General features: G+C 40.0%; 1 protein-coding gene across 1 annotated transcript in view; it reads right to left on the bottom strand.

Annotated features, from left to right (window-relative positions):
* Positions 1 to 21603, bottom strand: part of NTRK3 (neurotrophic receptor tyrosine kinase 3) — a 650206-nt gene that overhangs the window by 339771 nt on the left and 288832 nt on the right. The window contains exon 5 of the mRNA XM_066592818.1: positions 4885 to 4953. Within this exon, the coding sequence (XP_066448915.1) occupies positions 4885 to 4953 (69 nt within the window). The remainder of the gene's footprint in view (positions 1 to 4884; positions 4954 to 21603) is intronic.

The raw sequence follows: 21603 nt of genomic DNA, 5'->3' as shown, positions 1-21603 counted from the left end.
CTATGCAACTGTGTAATGGCAGAATCTTCCTCTGCAAAGCTTTTCTGATAATGTTTTTACTAAGACAGTTATTATAATAATATACAATATACTATGGGAGATCTTTTTGCCTTGAGTGAATGTTTTACAAGTGCATGCATCATTATAGTTTGGGGCACTTTATTGTATTTTGGCCACTTTGTTCCCACTATAAACCTATTTCATACAAATGAAACAGTTTCACATGAATGTTTTTCTTTCTTTTCATTTTTTTATTCAGTTTAATGTCAGTGTTATTGTACCTCCCTATAGTATCGCTTAGTGTATTTCAGGTTAGGCTCAGCTAAGAAGGGTCACATAGTGAAGTTGTGTGCAATGAGTAGTATAGCCTAAGAATAGTAACACTAACGTGAACGGCTTCATTTACAGTAGATGCTCTCCTCTGTCATGTTTTGGCTTTAGAGTACAGCATTTATTATATACACAGTCCCCGAAGCCTTCCTCTAGAAGGTCAACTAGGTCATCTAATTTGAAGCTACAATACTATGATAGACTTTGTTAGGTCTTGGAAACATCTTGTTGTTTCTTAAGAGTAGCTTTGTCAGCCCTGCTACTTCTGGGCTTTCCTTGTCTCTTCTTATGTGTGCTGCAGTTATGCCTCTTCCTTAGGTGTTTTTCTTCTGTCATTACAGGTAGCATTTTCCGTACTGAGAACACCAGGGGAGTTGCTGCTGTGTTTACAGTATGTAATGAAGAATCAGCATTGCTCAGGCTGAGAACCAGATTCCGCTCATCTTTCTCGCATACTGTAGAGGTCATATTGATTAAGGCTATGAGGTTGCTCTGTAGCACAATTGATTCTATGTTTGTTATTTTTGCATAACAACACTTATCATTGATTTTAGGTGATAAACTGATGTTCTTCTTATCAGTTTTTGTGTCAGCTACAATAATAAATTATGGCTGTGCTTTAGCAGGCAAATGGCATGAACAGTACATATTTGCACCTGATAATAGCGGAATTCAGTTTCATTGTGGTTCTTAATTTAAGGGTCACCCCCTTCCCCGTACAAAGACAAACTAGGTTAAAATCTAGCTTATGAAGAGCTTAGTAGGGGGCAGACTAAAGGTGTATTTACACTCAAAGATGATCGCTCAAAAGACAGCTTTAGAGCGATCATTTTGCATAAACTACTACTTAGTGCTAAGGCCTATTAGTACCAATTAGTAGTGTGTGAGCTGCTGGGAGCTGTGTTCAGAGAACAGACCAACCACTGTTCTCTGAATAAATTCCCTTTGTTCTGCCATGTGGCTGACAGCTGGGACAATGTAATCAGCGCTCCCCAGGCAGAACAAAGCGTGTGCTCCTACTTATCAGCTGTTCTGCCGATGGATTTCATGCTGAACTGAAATTCATTGTTCGGTAGAAAATTGAAAGATGGGCACATTTACACGCAACAATTATCACTCAAAAGATGGCTTTTGAGCAAATTTTGAGCGATAATTGTTGTGCCTACATGGGCTTTAAAGCTGGCCACACATTAGATTTAATCAGCAGAACATGCCAATCATCTAATGTGTATTGTGGCCTCCTGACTCTTCCGAATGACAGATGTCAGGGGTGATAAGAATCAAACTGTTGATTTTTAATTGCTGATCATTTGATCTCAGGAGATAAGCCACTGACCGAGGTATAAGCCAGCAGCTTTCTTGCCTTACTACATACAAATCACATGCACACTTGAGAAAGCCAAGTATGCATTTATATTGGGGGTCGTAAAAGATTGCTGTCAACTGAACAGGTATCTAATGTGTATGGGTAGCTAAAGAGTGATATGGACCTCTGGACATTGATCATAGACTGAATTAGACTAAAAAATGAGTTTGTGAAATACTTGTCGCTTCCATTTTCTTTCCTGTAGACCTTGCAACCTGCTCTCATACTTTGAGGCGCACTCTAACTGATCAAGGGGTTGTGGGCCACAGAAAGTAGCTTAGTACATGAAACGTCTGTCTCTGATGCCTTTTGGTCAGTCATAAGTAGAAAAAAGTACTTCATATTCTACTCGAGATTTCTTATTGACCAAGATGGCTCATTGAGGGGTCTAACAATGTTTACATAAAGTACATCCTAAATGTATGCTATAGTTTAACATTTTTTATTCCAGAAGATATATTTTTTAAATTTAATATGCAGCGAATCTGTAAAACTACCTACATGGGAACATGCTTTCTTTACATACTGTATAGATACCAATGTATGTCCATTAGTGTTGATATTGAGTAATGATGAACAAACTTTTGAAAAGTTCAGTTAGTCCGGTTCACCAGACTTTTGCAAAGACTTCCTTTTGGTCTGAATTAGCTTGAACTGAACTGGAAGTTCACCAAAAGCCCTAAAACTGGTGTATAACATTGCCTAAGAGTTTTATGGCTTTAGACAGTATTCAGGACTAGTTTTGACGGAACTAAACCAGTAGAATCCTGTTTCAGGTAGAATTTTGCTAAAAGCTCAGGTCAGGTTTGTGCCAAATCAAACTTTTAGCAAGCCTTATCACGAAACAGGGGTCTACTGGCTTGGTTCACTCAACACTAATGTTGAGTATGGTCATAACAAAGAAAATCTGAATATTAATGAATGGTAGCTGATAAAAAAAGAACCTATTGAATGTGATATGCACAATAAAATGATTTGCACTGTACAGTTGTTCTTTGTGACTTTTCAAAATAAAGGCCAGAGTGTTTAACCTACTGTATGTGAGTTCCTAAAAAAGCCGTCAGCAAAGATTCCACTAATCAACATTTAACAGTAATTTGCACAGTATTTGTACATCCGCCATATTTAATCTACAGAGAGATCAATGATGATAGGGGTCAGCATTCCAAGAAGACACATTGACTACTTTTTCTTATCTCATGTGTTGCTCAACAACATCTGAAAAACCGTTCAATATCCGCTTGTGAAGTATAGAATTGATTTAACATCCAATTATTCTTTGAAATAAGTGTTCAACGCTTTATCAATAATTCAGGGCAGTGCATTCAGAAACCTTTATTTTCCTGTCAAAGAGGTCTTTATATCTTAAAGAGGTTACAGGAGGAATCTCAGGGGATCTCTTAAATTGCTGGTGCTTAAATAGTTCAGTGACAAATTGGCTGGAAAAGCACAGCTAAGCAACAGACTATTAAAGTTAATCGCATCAACTATTTTTTAAAGTTACCCCAACTATGGAATCTGATGCCAAGCATTATTGAAAGCGGTATTTTCTTTTACTTCGGCATAGCTAATGGGAGTTGAAATATATGAGAAATTACTATTCCTAAGGAGAAAAAACACTCTCTGATATGTTTGTTTTCTCTTAACTATTTATGATATTTTCCCTCCTTTGTAGGAATAATGCAGTTCAGTTAACGATTTTGGAAATAAGTTTTACTAGGGAGCTGGGATGATACTAGAACATTTTGGCAGTAAAGACGCTTACTGTGTTTGCCCAAGGTCAACTGTAGCAACAATATTATAGATAATGCTGAAATATTTTGGACTATTTTTATCACTTAATTATATAGAAACAGATATTAGGTACATTTTTGTATATAGTGCAATAGACACTGCTACTGGAAGCTAGGTTTTTTGCGAATGCAGTATTCTAAGTAGAATTTTTGGTTTAGATAAGCAATTTTCAAATACCTTATTAAAGAATTTTAAGTTAATACTGGTGGGTCCTTCAGGGCTTAGTCACATGGGCGCATCGGCACCTGTACACGGGCGCCGATGTGCCCCTGTGACTGAGCCCTTACTGCAGGAAGAAGACGGCCGTACTTCAAGACGGACGACTCCCCGCAGCGCTGAAGAAAGAACACATGGCCGGCAATGAAGCCGGTCACATGTTCTTCCTTCCGGCGCTGAAGAGAGACATCCCTCCTGAAGTGCGGCCGTCTTCTACCTGCAGTAACACAGGCGCCGATGTGCCCATGTGACTAAGCCCTCATGCAGTATTAGCATTTTTTTTGCCAGAAAGACTACAAAAAATCCCCCCTTGCTTTATAGTGCCTGATACATTTGTGCATTACATAAATAGCCAATGGATTTAGATGAGAGCTGTTTAATGCTGCTTAATGTACAAATCGATAGAAAAAAAACAAAAACAGCTCATCACCACAGGACTGAATCAGTCCTTAGGCTATATGAAGGTGCAGGGAAGAAAAATACTCGCTCCAGCAGTGATCCAACAAGTCACAGGAAAAGCAGAACTTCCAACATTCTGATAAATAAAACATAGCTTTTATTGCATCTTCTAAAAGCCAACCAAGTGGGAAGTAGAGAATAAAAACAGGAATGCTTACATGTTTCACACCATACAATCCTAAATCCAGGTGTATTTGGCTTGAAACACGTAAGCATTTCTCTTTTTATTCTCTGCTTTCCCCTATGTTGCCCTTTAAAGGATGCATTAAAAATTACATTCTTTTCCTGCAATGCCTCTTTTATCCTTGGTTGGCACCGCAGATACAAGGCTTACTGTCAGATTCTCTACAGATCCAAGATGATTGTTGGGGATTCCAGCAATGGGATACTGAGTAATCAGTTTATAGTCAGGCAACTCTTAACAAAAAGACATTTCCAAAGTGGACACCTCACTTTAAGTTATATTATATAAGTATTATCATTGAACCAACTGTGATGATGTTTATGAGATAAGAAGCCAGACTCTGGAACATCTTCCATTTAAAAAGGGGATATCTTAATGACGTTGCCCTCTTGAATGATGGCTATGCCCATTTGTAATCAATAACCTGCATTTTTTCTGTTCTATTACTGGTTTAATATAAATATGCAAAAGCTTTGATATTATAATGAATAAGCTGGAAATTAAAAAAATACAAGAAATGTAAAGTTGTACTTACAATTTACTAAGCTCCAGATGTTGAAAAAGCTGCCAAGATAATGTTGTCAATCGATTTCCAGAAAGATTTCTAGACAAATAAAACAGAAAAAGAAACTTATAAATATCATAATCTTTAAAGAAACACCAGTAATAGTATAAAACACCTAGAGTAATATTCACGCGAATTAAGTTATTACAGTAACACAATGACACATTGGTGGACTCTAGTCAGACTAGACTGATATGTTTACTGCTAACAGCTTATGTGTGCAGTTCCTGGTATTTAAAGACATGTTTTTATATACTTCATTATGGTGTATGTAGGTAACAGATGGGGTCCTGTTCATTAAAATATATGTGTAGCTGAAATGTAACCTTATTTTCCACCTTTAATGATACTACTTAAAATATGAGCACTTAGTGGCCAGTTCCCTCAAGCAGTAAAGGGTCTGTCTCGTAAAAACCACTTACCCCCTACAGTATACAGAAATCACAAGAATAGGGGTCCTGAGTGTCCCTGTATGATTGGTACTGTAGTCACACATGTGCACCGGTGCTCAGTTCATCGCTATGGGACTGCTGGAGATGGCCAAGGTCAAGCTACAGCAGTCCCATACATGAGTGGAGTGGTAAATGCATGTGTGACCACCACTCCATTTATACAGGAACACTTTTATCATCTATTTTAGAGAATGGCGGTGGTTCCAGCCACCCACCAATCTAGGCTTGAACTTGTCCAAAGGAAACAGCTGAATTCCCTAGTGGGACCTGAGTTAGGATGGTCCCCTAGCTCTCCACATAAGCTGCACACAGAACTTACACATATTGGGTTTATAGGAGTCTATCAATTTCTGCCTGCTGTATTCTCCATATATTTCAATAGAAACAGGGTACATGCAAATGCAGCCACATTTGTATCCAATTATATGGAAATGCAGTGGTGAAGCATTTGTGAATGGCGATCAGGTAATATTTGTATGTAGCTGAACAGTGGGCCCCATAATGAATTTTACTGGTCAGCCCTGGGAACCCCATTCCAAGACTGCACCGATCAGACGTGAGACAACCCCTTTGACGCCTGGTCACTAGGATTCCAGAAGAATGCTCAAACTTTACTAACTTCATCTTTCAATTGAGGGTTCAGTCTAGAAGTTCAAAAGAAGTAGTCCAACAAATAAAAAAAAAATAATTGTCCGCTCGTTCGCACGTCGTTGCTTATAAACAGTGACTATTTAGTCATTCACATTCACTGGTTCATGAACGTAATTGTGAATGATTTATCTGCCTGTATAAACAGGCTGCACAAGCGAACAAGCAAACTCGTACAAACGATTCAGTGCTCCATGTAAAAGGAGCAAAAGCAAATTTGCAGATCTGTTTGATGAACTACACAGATTAATTTGCTTGACTCTAGTTATACATTATACATAGTATACTTTACATATTTTGGTACTACCCCGTTTCCCTGAAAATAAGACATACCCTGAAAATAAGACATAGCGTAATTTTCCAGAATTTTTGAGGATGCAAAATGATTTTTCAGGCTTTTTTAGGATGCTTGAAATATAAGCCCTACACCAAAATTAAGCTCTACTAACAGTTAATTAAAAAAAGTCAATTTAAATAGTGTCCAGGCAGCTATACAGTTAAACCTTTTTGAACAAAAATTAATATAAGACACTGTCTCATTTTCAGGGAAACATGGTATGCTAGATATAGATTTCAGACCCATTTTTGTGACTCAATGTTAGGTAAATTTATTATGTTAATTAAAATAGTTAGCTTTAGATTTTATTGAAATTAGCAGCTCTTAAATGAAGATTTCTAATTAAATAACTTGCTAATATCTACGCATGTTTGTAATTTACCCTAAAATAGTCCAACCAAAAATTTTAAGAGAACTCCCTAGGGCCTGTCCTCTGAATGCATTTCATTTAGATCTATATCTTAATGAACATGTAGTTAATCTGGTAAACAATTATTCTCATTCATCAGAGGTCGTTCCGTTTAATCCAAGGAAGGAAATTGATACAAAACAAGTAGAGCAACGGTCTCTGTCTAAGAACGCAATAAGAAGCTGATTGTATCTATAGAACTGATTTTCCAGTCTGCTTAAAATTTCCAGTTCTATTAGCCACATATCATTATAGTCCATTATTAATTATGAAAACTCTTTACTGCAAAGAGATGAGCGCACAGAGGCGCCATTCATAATTCTGTGACAGATGCATTGCCAATAGCTACTCACAGATGAATGTACCTGCATGCGGCTCGGAGATGCAAAGAACAAAACCACAGTGAAAGGAATTGGAGAACATTATCTTAGAAGAAAAGTCACAATATAACACGATGATATCTTTACCAGATCAATGATAGCTTCAGCATGCCAGAACTTAAATACACATAAAGAACTCCAAGTATCTCTTAGCCAAAAAATACTCTTCTTATAACTTTAAATTAAATAATTTTTGAATGGCTGAATTTCTTTGCACCTTCATTTATCGTTCAAAGTATTTCTTCATTCCCCCGGATCAATGCTGGAATAACCGCAGCTTTTAAAGAGTACAACATAATAGTGTATCGCGGCATTTTGCAAAATATTCTTTTTGTAAAACCTTCCAATTACATGCTTCAAGTCATGTTGAAAACATTTTCTAAATTTCTGCTAAAGTACATCAATCATTCCATTCAAATGATAGTTTTTGTGGACTGAAAAGTCAAAACAATCTCATCTCTGGAAAAATGGATTTGATGTCCTAAAACTATATTCCAGCAACTAGCATAAAAACTTGTTGACAAAGTATGAGGTAATGGTTTTATCGAACGATAAAGCCTTGAATGACCCCATTGTACTGTTAAGCCCTGCTCTAGCCTAGTAGTTCTGGATATAATTTACAAAAGATGTCCTTATCTCGATGCGGATATCCAACAAGCCACCCACATGGATGGTTTATGGTCTTCAAAGCTTATGTTTAGAGGAATGTAGGGGGCATCTACTTTGAGACTTGTACATTGGTGGTTGTCTAATTCTCTTAGAGTCCATTAAACTGTTTCCTAAGATAGGATGATACTGTAATAAGTTAGCATAAAGCTGAATTTCATAGCTTAATGAGGCCAGTACATCATGCTTTACTGTTTATGCGCGGGAAACTGCCAGAACTGGCTTGGGATGACCTATTCTGGCCTGAGAGTCATCAATTTAGCCAGAGTTGTCATGTTTAGAGATCATTCACCATGACTATTTAGTTGAGTGGCTCCATCTTTATGACTACAAACCAGCAATTAGCATACAGTGTGTGCAGCAATCAAAAAGATTTTCAGAGCAAATGCCCTTGCTATTAATACTTATAAGGGGGTTGTTTCGAAAGCTATGTGTTATGTCCAAGTTCAACAAAAATACCTCCCTTGGATTGGACTTAATTAGAGATGAGCGAGTATATTCGCTAAGGCTAACTACTTGAGCGAGTAGTGCCTTAGCCGAGTATCCTCCCGCTCGTCTCTAAAGATTCGGGTACCGTCGGGGGGCGGGGAGTGGTGGGGGAGAGCAGGGAGGAACGGAGGGGAGATCTCTGTCTCCCTCTCTCCCCCCCCCACTCCCCCCTGCTCCCCGACGCAACTCATCTGTCACCCGCGCCAGTACACGAATCTTTACAGACGAGCAGGAGGATACTCGGCTAAGGCACTACTCGCTCGAGTAGTTAGCCTTAGCGAGTATACTCGCTCATCTCTAGACTTAATATATTGTCCTAAAAGGTCGGATATACATACAATATTCTAACGTGGACAACACAAGAGGATGTTCTATTAATCATTCATTATTTGATTATAAAGTGTGATTCAGACCATTACATCTTTTCACTGGTTGACTGCAATTGATCAATATCCAATGTATATCCTGTAATGTGCTGGCTGTTGCTCACTGAAGGAAATAAAACTTAGAGGACCAACTACCATATCTAATTAATCTAGAAGTCAGTAAATAAAGCTGCCCAAATACATATGTTGGCTGTCAACCAAACACACATTTCAAAAGCCAATTTTTGACCCAGACCCTTCACTTTTGCCTTTTATCTGATTTCAGATATAAAGCAGTCAATGTCCATGCTATTGCACTTCGTTTCTTCCTTGAAAAATGTGGTATGGCATGGCTGAAGCTGCTGCGGTCAAGCTCTCCACATGAATATTCGTAGCAAATGGTGGTGGTAATAAATTAACGCTCGATCACATCTCTATAGACGTAGAATTCAGTTCTCTTTCCATCCTCTTATTTATCACTTCAGTTCCAGCGACACATCTGACAGTCTAATAGTTTGTGTATGGCACACTTGAACGATGGTAATGGCCAATAAAGACTACAGTGTGTATGATAAACTCAGCAGCACGTTCATTCACCTATTAATATTCATTCAACTATTGTTAAATGGCCAATCTATCAATATCTAATGTCTATGGGTACAGTAAAGTCTATGCAGAGTCTATGGCTAAGATGTAACACTAGACTCTTCAGTACAAAGGAACAAATCAGGACAAGTGCAGCAGCAAAGTCAGAAATGTAAAGTTTACCGAGGCCTGTAATATTTATTGAGCCCCTTGGCACTGTTTCTCCATAAAATGATGTATAAAGTATCTGCTCCCCATTTGCTACAGCACTGGAAAAAAGTAAGCTGCTAAAAATGTGACAGAAGTTTATGTAACTTCTCTAATATTAACAACTCCTCCAGAGGATCCGAGACATTCACATTGCAATGAATATGGAGCTGTGAAAGACCTTGCAACATAAATGAAAATATCCTAACGAAAAAGGACAGAAAATGCTGATTTAATTTGATAAATGGAAAATACTGCATTGCCTAAAGTAGAATGTAAGATCTCAGCTTATTCGGATGCTCACAATGCTGATAGGAAGAAGGGGGGGGGGGGGGGGGGGTCATACATAGAAAAATGAGATACTGTTCAGTAGCTAATTCAGTGATATGCAAGGGGAATGGGTGAAGTAAAGTATTAAATATTAAGTATGTTTTCATTTTTTAACCATTTATTGGACATTTTGGTAAATTTTACAGCTCTCTGACTGTGCAAATTGTATAATAGTAAATACCAGTGTGTCAATCAGTGATATAACGTTAAAAGGTGGTACAATTCTCAAATGTTGATTTCAATGAAAAACCATCAAGTATAAATAGCTTTTTAGTATATTGCATCAAGTTGACCTCTTGAAAGTAAACTGATTCACATATGTGGGTGTTTTCTTCACCATTCTAGTTACAGTCAGTCTCTGGGGAACAGAAGTGTAACACATTGTTTAAGCTCTTGAGGGCTACTAAACAGATTGCACATAAGAAAACATTCCTTTACTGCAAAGCAGAGATTCAGGGACAGGCGGCATTTGTTGGATAGCAGTCCGAGAACAGCGGGTCGTTAGACTCATGCACAGTACATTACATGAGTTTGATCCACTCTACCTTCAAGTACATACCTATACCTATTGCCACTTTGGTAGACTGATTCCAGTTAATAGACAATGAGCAAAGCAGTGGTCTAAAACCTAGTGGATGTTTTCTGTCATGGCATGAATTGTAAACGCAGTCGAAGATTCGGACTCACCAATTATCTAAACAGCCAACGAACGAGCATTTGCTTGTTTGTCATCTAATCACTGTTCTGTTAACATGGGGTAATGATTGGGTGAGCAAACATTCATTCATGATCATTTCCAAAAGAGTAGAATTTGAAAATAGCCAAGACAGTCAACATTAAATAATATTAAGCATATAAGTAGAGATGAGCGAGTATACTCGCTAAGGGCAATTGCTCGAGTGAACATTGCCCTTAGTGAGTACCTGCCCGCTCGAGACAGAAGGTTTGAGTGCCGGCGCGGGGGAGCGGTGAGTGGCGGCAGTCAGCAAGGGGGAGCGGGGGGTTGAGAGGGAGAGAGAGATCTCCCCTCTGTTCCTCCCTGCTCTCCCCCACAGCTCCCTGCCCGCTGCCAACACCCGAACCTTTTGTCTTGAGCGGGCAGGTACTCGCTAAGGGCAATGCTCGCTCAAGCAATTGCCCTTAGCGAGTATACTCGCTCATCACTGCATATAAGCTTTTCCAACAGTATGTACCAACAGGTATACATAATGTGAAAGGGCTTGTATGAAATCCTGCTTCTTCACACAAGGTAAAAGATTGTTCGTAATGGTTAACGACTTTGAATATTTGTTGTTAAGCCTTCTTTATTTATTTCCAACTACTCTTACTTTAGGTAAATGCATATGAATTGTCGAATCTAAGGATACGGATTTGTTGTCCTTTAAGTGACTTACTGTAGAGCAGATCTTTTCAATTAAAAATACAATTAAATGAACTGCACAAATGCAACACAATAGCAGCTATCATCCTACCGTGTATTAATGGAAGCAGAGAGGTTATTTGCAAAATGGATGTAAAAGTAGGACTCTTTTGAATAAAAGCTTCATAGAGTGCATTACCATGAAAGCAAGAGTTATTCAACAAAGAACATCCCTCCATCAGATAAACAGCTTATAATTCATGGACAATTTTAGCAAATCATTTCTTAAAAGGACAAAAAAATACTGTTTTGTACAAAACTGCCAGTACTATTAGTGTGGCCTTGATGTACGGAAACATTAAAAAGGTCACAGGACCAAGGGTGATAGGTATAATACAACCACCACTGTCACATGTTCATAGTCCTATTTGATCGTTATTAGAGATGAGCGAGCACCAAAATGCTCGGGTGCTCGTTACTCGAGTCGAACTTCCCGAGATGCTCGAGGGTTCGTTTCGAGTAACGAACCCCATTGAAGTCAATGGGCGACCCGAGCATTTTTGTATGGGACCTATGCTCCGCTAAGGTTTTCATTTGTGAAAATCTGGGAAATTCAAGAAAGTGATGGGAACGACACAGAAATGGATAGGGCAGGCGAGGGGCTACATGTTGGGCTTCATCTCAAGTTCCCAGGTCCCACTATTAAGCCACAATAACGGCAAGAGTGCCCCCCCCCAACAATTTTTACTTCTGAAAAACCCTTATTAGCAAGACATACCTTAGCTAAGCGCCACACTACCTCCAACAAAGCACAATCACTGCCTGCATGACACTCCGCTGCCACTTCTCCTGGGTAACATGCTGCCCAACAGCCCATTTTCAGTAATAGTAGCAGTCAAGACAGGCCCCAGTAACAATTCCAAAGCAGCAGTATAGGGGGAGCACAGTATTAGTTCCATTTCAGTAATAGTAGCAGTCAAGACAGGCCCCAGTAACAATTCCAAAGCAGCAGTATAGGGGGAGCACAGTATTAGTTCCATTTCAGTAGTAGTAGCAGTCTAGGGTATTAATGAGCGACTACTACCCCCAGCAGACACGCAGTAAACTGAAGACGGTCACAGGCAGCCCAAGTATAGTATTTTTTTCCAATTTTTGGGAAAAAGCCCACTGCCTATATAGCCTGTATATGGATTTCCCTGTTAGAGGATGACTGTGGTTATTGAAAGCACAGTGCAGCCAGAAAAAATTATGCGCAAGGCTGCAGTACCCACCTAGCTGGGTAATAGTGAGCGACTACTACCCCCAGCAGACACGCAGTAAACTGAACACGGTCACAGGCAGCCCAAACATTTTTTTTTCCAATTTTTTTGAAAAAGCCCACTGCCTATATAGCCAGTATATCTCTTTCCCTGTACCACTGTCCCTGCCTCACCAGTTCTGCCCCTATACTCAGTAAAATGACTGCAAACTGAGGACGCTATGGTCTGCACGCCCGATATACAAAAAAAAATGTGCAAAACTGCTAAAAGCAGCCTCAACAGTACTGCACACGGTCAGATGTGGCCCTAAGAAGGACCGTTGGAGTTCTCGAAGATGAAGATAACAGCCTAACACTCTCCCTATAGCAGCTACAGCAGGACGGCACTTTCCCTAATGTCTCTCAGCGTGCATCTGTGGCGAGCCGCAGCCGGCCCTAGTTTATATACTCGGGTGTCACCTGATCTCCCCAGCCACTCACTGCAGGGGGGTGGGATAAGGCTGGAACTTCACAGGAGGAAGTTGTAATGCCTTCCCTGTGTTTCTATTGGCCAGAAAATGGCGCAAACTTTTCTGGGAAGAAAATGGAAGTGACTCGAACACCGCGTGGTGCTCGTCTCGAGTAAAGAGCATCTCGAATAACCTTAATACTCGAACGAGTATCAAGCTCGGACGAGTACGCTCGCTCATCTCTAATCGTTATGTTATGCTACATTGGGAGTATTAAAAAAACTAGACCTAGGGGTACCGAAAATATGGAGAGGACAGTGGTTATAACATTGTGATACAACGAATAGGATGCTTATGTGACCAAGTAATGTTAATAAAAGAGCACCTCACTCATTTGCTAACATCTTCGAAGAGCTAAGAGAGGATATGTGAAGGATCTAAGGGAACAATTTAGGCCACATAAGGAGGTTTAATGTATATGTTTCATATCCTGCTGTTCTTGCTTCAAACAGGATACTCAGCATGACTCTGAGGATGTAGATTCAGATGACTGGTGGTAATACTGCCACTGTCTGTCTACTAAACCTCTTATTGGTTCAGACTCTTTCAGGAACAGCTGTAGTTCAAGGTAATCTCAGTACATTTTGCTGGCAGATATCATACAGAGAATGTGTAAGAACTCCTAGGGTTATAATGGGTCAAAAATAGGATTACACTTGCCTGATCTTAAAAGAGAAATAGTGAGAGAGACAATGCTTTTCCTCAATGCGCACATGTCATATTTGTCTTGATATATAAGAATAGTCCATTGATGTCATCTTTACTGATTTGCTGTTGTAGTATTTAAATATAAGATAACCCTGGTGGATATGTTAGGAGTTCTGGTTACATGTAGTATAAATGTGAATATTCAAGTGCATTAGGGGCATATTGGAGCTTGTGCCCTGCTCATTGGGTATTAGAAAGGCACTAACAACACTTTGAATTTGCGAGGGTATTTAGCTGTAGGTGTAATATAAAGCCCTTGGCCCTCATTGGTAAATCGGTTACAGTGCTCCCCACCTACCATGTATCTTCTTATATGTCAGGTGAGACTTCGGAAATCTTCTGTAGCACCAGGCAAGGCTGTGACTTCTACCTCTGCACCCATTGTAGCTAGACCCCTATATATAATGCTAAAGCATCAAACTAGACATTTGCCCAGAGAGAAGGGAAGCTTAACTATGACTCTTAGTTAAAGGGGTTGTACCAGAATTGACCTTTATCTCCTATTCATAGTCTAATCAGTGGTGATTTCACAATGAGACCTTGACTGATCTCAAGAACAGGGGTCCCATGTCCTCTTCTTCTCCTCTGTGGGCTCTCTGCACCCCCTACAGTGAGTACGAGATTGAAGTGTTTGCAAAAGTGTGGTGCAGCTCCATTCATTTTCCATGGGACTGCTGGTGATAGCCAAGCATTTCTACTCGGTCCCATTAATTTCCATCAGCTCCACTGAAATGAATGGTACAGTGCTGCACATGTACTACCACTACTCCATCCATTCTGACTTTGCTGTGTGTAAGTGATGAAGAGAAGAGTACATGCGACCGTCATTCTCAGCAGTGATACCCCTATGATCAGACTTTTATCATCTGCCCAATGGATAGTTGATAAAAGTCAATTGTGGTGTACCCCTTTAAATAATCTGTGTAAAATGTATACTATCAGTTGTCAAACTTTTACATGCATTTACAGTGATTTAAAGTAAGTTTTTTCTTTGATGCTAGTCATATGTCACTCTCTACATGTATAGTTTCAATAAAAATATCTTTGCATAGTGAGAGGGATGACAAAGTTCTCTCACAGTAATTGACTTCTAGGGAGAACGAACTAAGTGAAGAGGAGGAACCATTTAGATCACTGGATGACAGATTAATAAACACTATGAAAACTAATATGGATGACAATGATGGTTGTCTTTCTTGTCCCAGAAACTGACACCTGGAGCACAAAGCTCATCTTACAAGAGAAAGATTAAAAAGTTACTGAGTATTAGAATTCAGGAGCACTGCCAACATTTTACTTTGGATGGAAGTATGGTTTCAAGCCAATTGCAATAGAACAACTGAAAACTCAGCCCTGAAATCTTTTGTTCTGTTAATACAAGTTTTGCTAGAAGTATTCGAAGTAAATAGCTACAATGTAGAGTGGAGCTTTAATCACATAATAAGTTCAGTAAGACGTCTCCAAAAGAACACCACATTGAGAAGACCACCACTTTTGTTAGACCAGATTTCCTGAGACAATTTTTCAGTTCTGTCCTATACTACACATCCTGCCTAGTGATGAGTACACTTTTGAAAAGTTTGCTTCAGCCGGTTCACTGAAATGTAGCAAAAAGTTTGGTTCAGTCCAAGTTAGTTAGAACTGAACTAGAAGTTCACCAAAACCTCTAAAACCGGTGTTACGTCTGCGAGTGTGGAACCACTGTGTCGGCCCTCCGGGCAGGTGGAGAGCACCCGGTAGGAGTGTCAGCTGAACCAGAGGACAGATGCTCACTTCTCAGCGCATTGTTTGGTACGAGACAGAAACTAGGACTGAGCTAGCCCTGGGCTGGCAAAGAATAAGAAGTCCCTGTGTGACATAAGCAGAGCAATCATTCTGGTAAGGATGGCCCCGAGCAGGAACCTGGGCACTGAATAACCCTGACAAAGCACAGGAACAGGTCGTATAAAGCAGGAGCTGGAACTGTGGATGTGAGCTGGTACAGACTGGATATAGGTTGCCACAGAGGAAACTGCAGGAGCAGAAGCCACGAGCCGTCACAGGAATAACAACAATCCGGAAGCACTGGATACAAGAACTGGGGAAGCTATAAAGTGGAGTGATTGGCAAAAATCCTCCAGCTGGGAGGAGGAGTCAGGAATTGTTAACTCCGGAGATGCTGGAGCAAAATGAATGCAAACTCAGATAACAGACAGGGGCAAGGCAGCAGACCTGTCTGCTATACCTAACAACCGGTGTATAACACTGTCTAATAGCCATGAAAGCCCAATGTAATACTTTGAGAGTGTTTTACAGGGCTTTTATGGCTCTTAGACAGTGTTATACACTAATGTTCATGAATTGTGTTGAACAAACTGAATTAGTAGAATCCTGTTTTGAGTAAAACTTTTGCTAAAAGCTTGATTTGTGTTCATGCAGAACCAAACTTTAACAAAGTTCAACCCGAAACAGGGTTGTACTGGTTCAGTTCGCTTAACAATAATCCAACCCATCATTTTTGAAAGAACCATCCCTCTATAATAGTGTTATTTAAATACCAACCAACATGTCAGGTTTTCAGGATTTCCTTAGCACTGTACAGGTAATGTGATTATTGCCATTGCCTCAGAAATTGTCATAAGAGTTCTCTTTATAGGGAATCTTCAAAGCTTGACCTGTTGATGGTAGGTACTTGAGGACTTGAATTAACAACATAGTTTTCTAGAAGATCACGTTTTAATGCTATTTTAGTTGACCATAGAGGTTTTACTGTTGTGGGGCCACTCTCTACCTTTTCTATTTCCTTTCCTATTTTTAACTCATTCCAATCCATTTATTTTTTCTCATCCATTCTCCCCAGCTCCAAATAAATTGGAGCTGGGGAGAATGGATGAGAAAAAATACATTTTCCCTGCACCCTCCTGATCTGACAGAGTTCAGGAGGGTGCAGGTGCTCACTGCACCGTGGGGGGGAATGCGGAAGTAATACTTCCGCATTCTCCCTTCTGCCTCCCGGCTCGGCAATCATGTGACCGCTGGGGTCAGGTGGCACCCAGCGGTCACATGATCGCAGGGCAAAATGCGGAAGTAATACTTCTGAATTCTCCCTTTGGCCTCCCGATTCGGCGTTCATGTGACCGCTGGGGGTCAGGTAACACCGGCGGTCACATGATCGCCGGCCAGAATCGATCTACATTACATAGCGCTAATTGAGCACTATGTAATGTGTAAAGGAGAAGGCAGAAAGGGTTAAAAACCCTTTCTGCCTTCTCCTTGGGGGTCCTTGATGAGGATCAGTGCAGCAGATGTGTCTGATGATCGGGTGCAGATGCACTCCTGCACTGCAGTGTCAGGCCTGTCCCGACATCGGAACTGTGAAGGGAAATGATGATGTCGGGGCAGGCCCGACATTGGATTGGAAAGGGTTAAAAGGAATTGGTTAAAGGTTTTGCACCTCACCATTATCACCATTTACCAGCATTATCACAGGGGTTATTTAGATCTACATGAAACAATACCTCTAGCAAATAAGTACAGTATAAGTAAAACATCTAGTTTCTGAAAAAAAAAAACTAAGCTTTCCATTTTAGCTCGGCACATCTGCAACAGATTTAAAGTGCCACTTTTGGGAAAAAAAGGTGTAAATCCATGAATTCCCGCATTATACGAAACATGAAGAGCTGAAAAGTCCATAAGTCACAGAATACAACACTACCTGCTGATAAATGATTTATACAGATTATTACAGCCAACATATCTACTCCTCAGTTATAAAACACACGCAAAATCTTCTAAAGCAAACCGAATCACATTGCAGTGCTTTATATGACAATGTGAAGATATCCTTTGATGCAAAAGAAAAAATATCGATGTCTTCAAATAAATTAAAGATATTCAAAAATGCTTTGGGCCGATTTGTTAATGTCTGGCAGTGTCAGCATAATGTAGAGCCAAGGCTGGGTAAAGCTATGGTATATGCAATGCCAAAAAGCAGATGCCACTTAAAACTGTAAGGAAACCTGACAAGCTGTTGAGCATTGCAATATACAGAAAGGAAAGCTGCTGGGATAAAGAGATTTCACATACAGCATAGGACAAAAAAGGTATAGAATACTAAAGGGAAGGTATGAGCATCGTCTGAAAAATTACCTATTGTGTGTGTACATACAGATAGTTAGGTAGACAGACAGACAGTATAATAATAAATAAAATTAAAAAAAATATGATATATATATATATATATATTACTGTAAAGAATGCATGGCCATTGGTACCAAACTAGCTGGGGCCAATATTTCAAAACTGCCAACCTTAAGGGGTTTTCTCAAGTAACTGTGTTGAGAGTATAACATGCAAATAAGGCAGATGAAACAGATGACTTTCAATTCACAATCATTGTTACAAGGCTTGTATAAAGAGTCTAACATTCACTTGCAGGAATGCTGCCTTCCAATACGTGGTGCTGCAAAGGTATTGTTCCATCTGCACAACTTTTTATATCTCAGCACAAATGGGCTATAACAACAGATGATCAGTTTGAGCGCCATTACTCCATAGAAGAAACAGAAAAGCACGACTCCAGTGGGCAAGAGTGCAAAAAGGTGGATCACTGAGTAGTTGAAAAATATCGCCTAGTCAGATGAATTTGAATTTCTGTTGCTCCATAATGATGTGTGGGGGGTGGGGGAGGGGGTGGGATGTGGCACAACTAGTATAACTCAATGAACCTTTCCTGTCAGGTGTCAACAGTTCAGGCAGGTGAAAAAATGGCACGTGGAATGAGTTCTTGGCACACACTAGCACCTCTGATACCTGTAAATATATATATACTAGCGTACCCGTCGCGCGTTGCTGCGAAGACAGACATACATACATACATTCGTTTTTATATATCTAGATGACGGCAGCAGCGACCACTGAGGTTTTGTAGGCCGCTGCTTCCCCCTTGCAGGCTGAATAAAATAGCCGTTGTGTGGAACATCCAATTTATCCGGCTGCTGTGGCTTCTTGGGAAGATAGCCTAGTACATGTTTGCCCACTTCCAACTCCAATGGAGACTGACTGTAAATGGCTGGCGTGCTCTAGTATTTATGGTTTCAAGCTGTACGTGTCATTGCATACAGTCTATCTATCTATCTATCTATCTATCTATCTATCTATCTATCTATCTAGGTTATTGCATACAGTCTATCTATCTATCTATCTATCTATCTATGACATCCGGAAATGAGAGAATTAGATTCCGTACATAAAATTTGAACGCTAATTCTTTGGCGCTTTGAATTGAATAATCGAGTTGGGACCCATTAACTTTTCCTATTTATGACATAATCAATGCTCGTGCCAAATTTCAAGTTTCTATGACATTGGGAAGTGAGAGAATTAAATTCCGTACATAAAATTTGGACGCTAATTCTTTTGCGCTTAGAATTGAATAATCGAGTTGGGATGAGACATAAGGCCTTGCCCATAAGCATTCCCCAACCTCCAAGAACTGAACCTACCTACCTGAATGAGATTTTGTAGGCCGCTACTTCCCCCTTGCGGGCTGAATAAAATAGCCGTTGGGTGGAACATACAATTTATCCGGCTGCTGTGGCTTCTTAGGAAGATATCCTAGTACTTGTTTACCCACTTCCAACTCCAATGGTAATTGGCTGGCGTGCTCTAGTGGTTCCAAGCTGTACGTGTCATAATACAGCCTTAATGACATCACAATGCAGCTTTATAGAACATGTTGGGGCATGTTCAAGGGCGTCCGATGTTGATGACATCAGTGATGACATCACAATAGCAGGTGGCTTACTTATTCGATCTACGTGGGGGGGGGGGGCGTAACTTTCGACGACGCTCGCGCGCCATTTATCGTAGGATATTTGTACTATGCCTATAATCTTCCCAGGAGTGTACTTAACAACTTCCCAAAGTTTCATGGCGATCGGATGAATGGTGTAGTAGCGCATAAAGGACAAACAGACACGCACGCAGACACGCACGCACGCACGCACGCAGACAGACATACATTCAATTTTATATATATAGATATATCACACTTTTTGTTCTATAAGATGCACCTTTCTTCCCCCCCAAAAAAGTCAGAGCATCTTATAAAGTGAACATATGTGCAAACAATCAGGCAAAGAAACTCACGATCAGTTAGGAGAGCAGTTCTCTCTCCTTTGCACTGCCGCCCATGCGTACTGCTGATTGGTGATGAGTGCCAGCGGAAACTGCTGCTGCTCCCTCACCTCCACCAATTGGCTTCTTGCCTTCTTCTTGCCATACAGAAGCGCCGCTGAGACACATTGCTCCAGTGTTTCAGAGCTCTGCTGCTCCTTCTGCTCCGTCGCCCGGTACTATCCCCAGCACTGTCCCTTGGTGAGTTCAAAATATTTTTTTCCTATTTTCTGCCTCTAAAACAGGGGTGCGTCTTATCGTCTGGTGCATCGTACAAAGCGAGAAATACGACATATAACGTGTGTGCATAGACACACTATATATAGTTTTTTTAAGGCTGACATATTGTAATTTCCCCACCAGTCACTAAGCCTCCACACTTATTATCATCACAGGCAGCAACAATGAAAGATGACATCTGTATTATAGAGTTGCAGCCAGGTAACATGGGATCACACCACTGACAATAAGTGATGGAGACAACTCACTTCCTTATCTCTCCTCCCTTCTCTCTACTCACTATATGCCAACAACATTCTCCAATAAATGTCAACGAGTGATTTTCTTGAAGCCAGAAGCCAGCTTTAAGTCAAACCTCTTCATCTTAGTTGTACCAAATTAAGCAAGTTGGCAGCCCTATAAAATATATTTTGGTTTTATTGGGCCATTGTTATACCATTTTGTCACATTTTTACTATTATAATCTAGACATAATAATTTCCATTTAAAATACCTTATAGTTCTCCATAAATACAGTCAAAGTAGACATTTAAAGTGATTCTCTGGTTTTGGAACACAATTCTGTCCCTGGATTGGAGGGATGGGGGTATATTACCTGCAGTTATTCTTCTATGTCTATGCCCCTCCAATCCACCATTTTGGGATTAGGCTTTTAGCTAATAGGGTCGCTGCAATTTTTTAGCTACTTAATGTACACTGTGCACTGCCCTCTGATTGGCCAGCACTGATCATGTGTGCAGTGCTGGCCAATAAGAAAGCAGGTGTAGTGTATTAGTAGTCTAACACTACCAATCCACTGTGGGTATTAGGTAGTTCGAAGATTTCATTGGCTATCTTGGACAGCTGAAAACAGGACCCAAAACCAGCGGGTCAGAGCAGGATCAGCACAGAAGACCAACAGCAGGAAATAAACAGTTACTGTCCCCTCTTGTCCTAAAACTGGAAAGTAGCTTTAAAGATTGCAAAAAAATGCTACATGTGACCTAATTAAAATAATATTGGTGCAAGGTCATCCAAAAAAATTTCCAGCCTGATCATCGCTGCTGTCCGGCAATTTCCTCAATGCAAAATCATGTAAGGACTGGAGGTTGTCTTCAGGAGAAGCTGAACGAACACAAATAGTAAAAGGCTGACACTGGCAAAATTATAACATTGCAAAAGTTCATAGCACAAACCATAGTTTCAGTCATTTAGTGCACTTTTATTCTCCATAAAGTATCTCTTGGCTGCTAGGTTAGAGCTACATTGGAAATTGAACGGAAAGTGACCTTTGGGCAAATGACATTATTAGGCCTCACAGAAGATGCCATAAGTATATTTCCCCATTTGAGCCAGTAACTGCTATGTTAATATCAAATGATTGTTCATAATCAAAGAAAGTAATAGAAGAGAATGAAAGTGTATGGGTTAGTAAGCTGTGTTTTGAATGGTCATTCTAGAACATAACTCTTCTCCTTATTACTCTATATAACAAACCCTTTATATCCTTTATGATAGAGTCTGAAGAAGACATAGCCAAGTTATTATGGTAATGAGCGACCGAGGCGAGGGAATTCACTGAACCATAAAAAACTGTTACTAAAAAAACCG

This window comes from Eleutherodactylus coqui, chromosome 2, assembly GCF_035609145.1.
Source record: "Eleutherodactylus coqui strain aEleCoq1 chromosome 2, aEleCoq1.hap1, whole genome shotgun sequence".
Taxonomy (NCBI): domain Eukaryota; kingdom Metazoa; phylum Chordata; class Amphibia; order Anura; family Eleutherodactylidae; genus Eleutherodactylus; species Eleutherodactylus coqui.
Note: the sequence above shows the minus strand (reverse complement) of the source record. Positions and strands in the feature narration are given on the sequence as shown.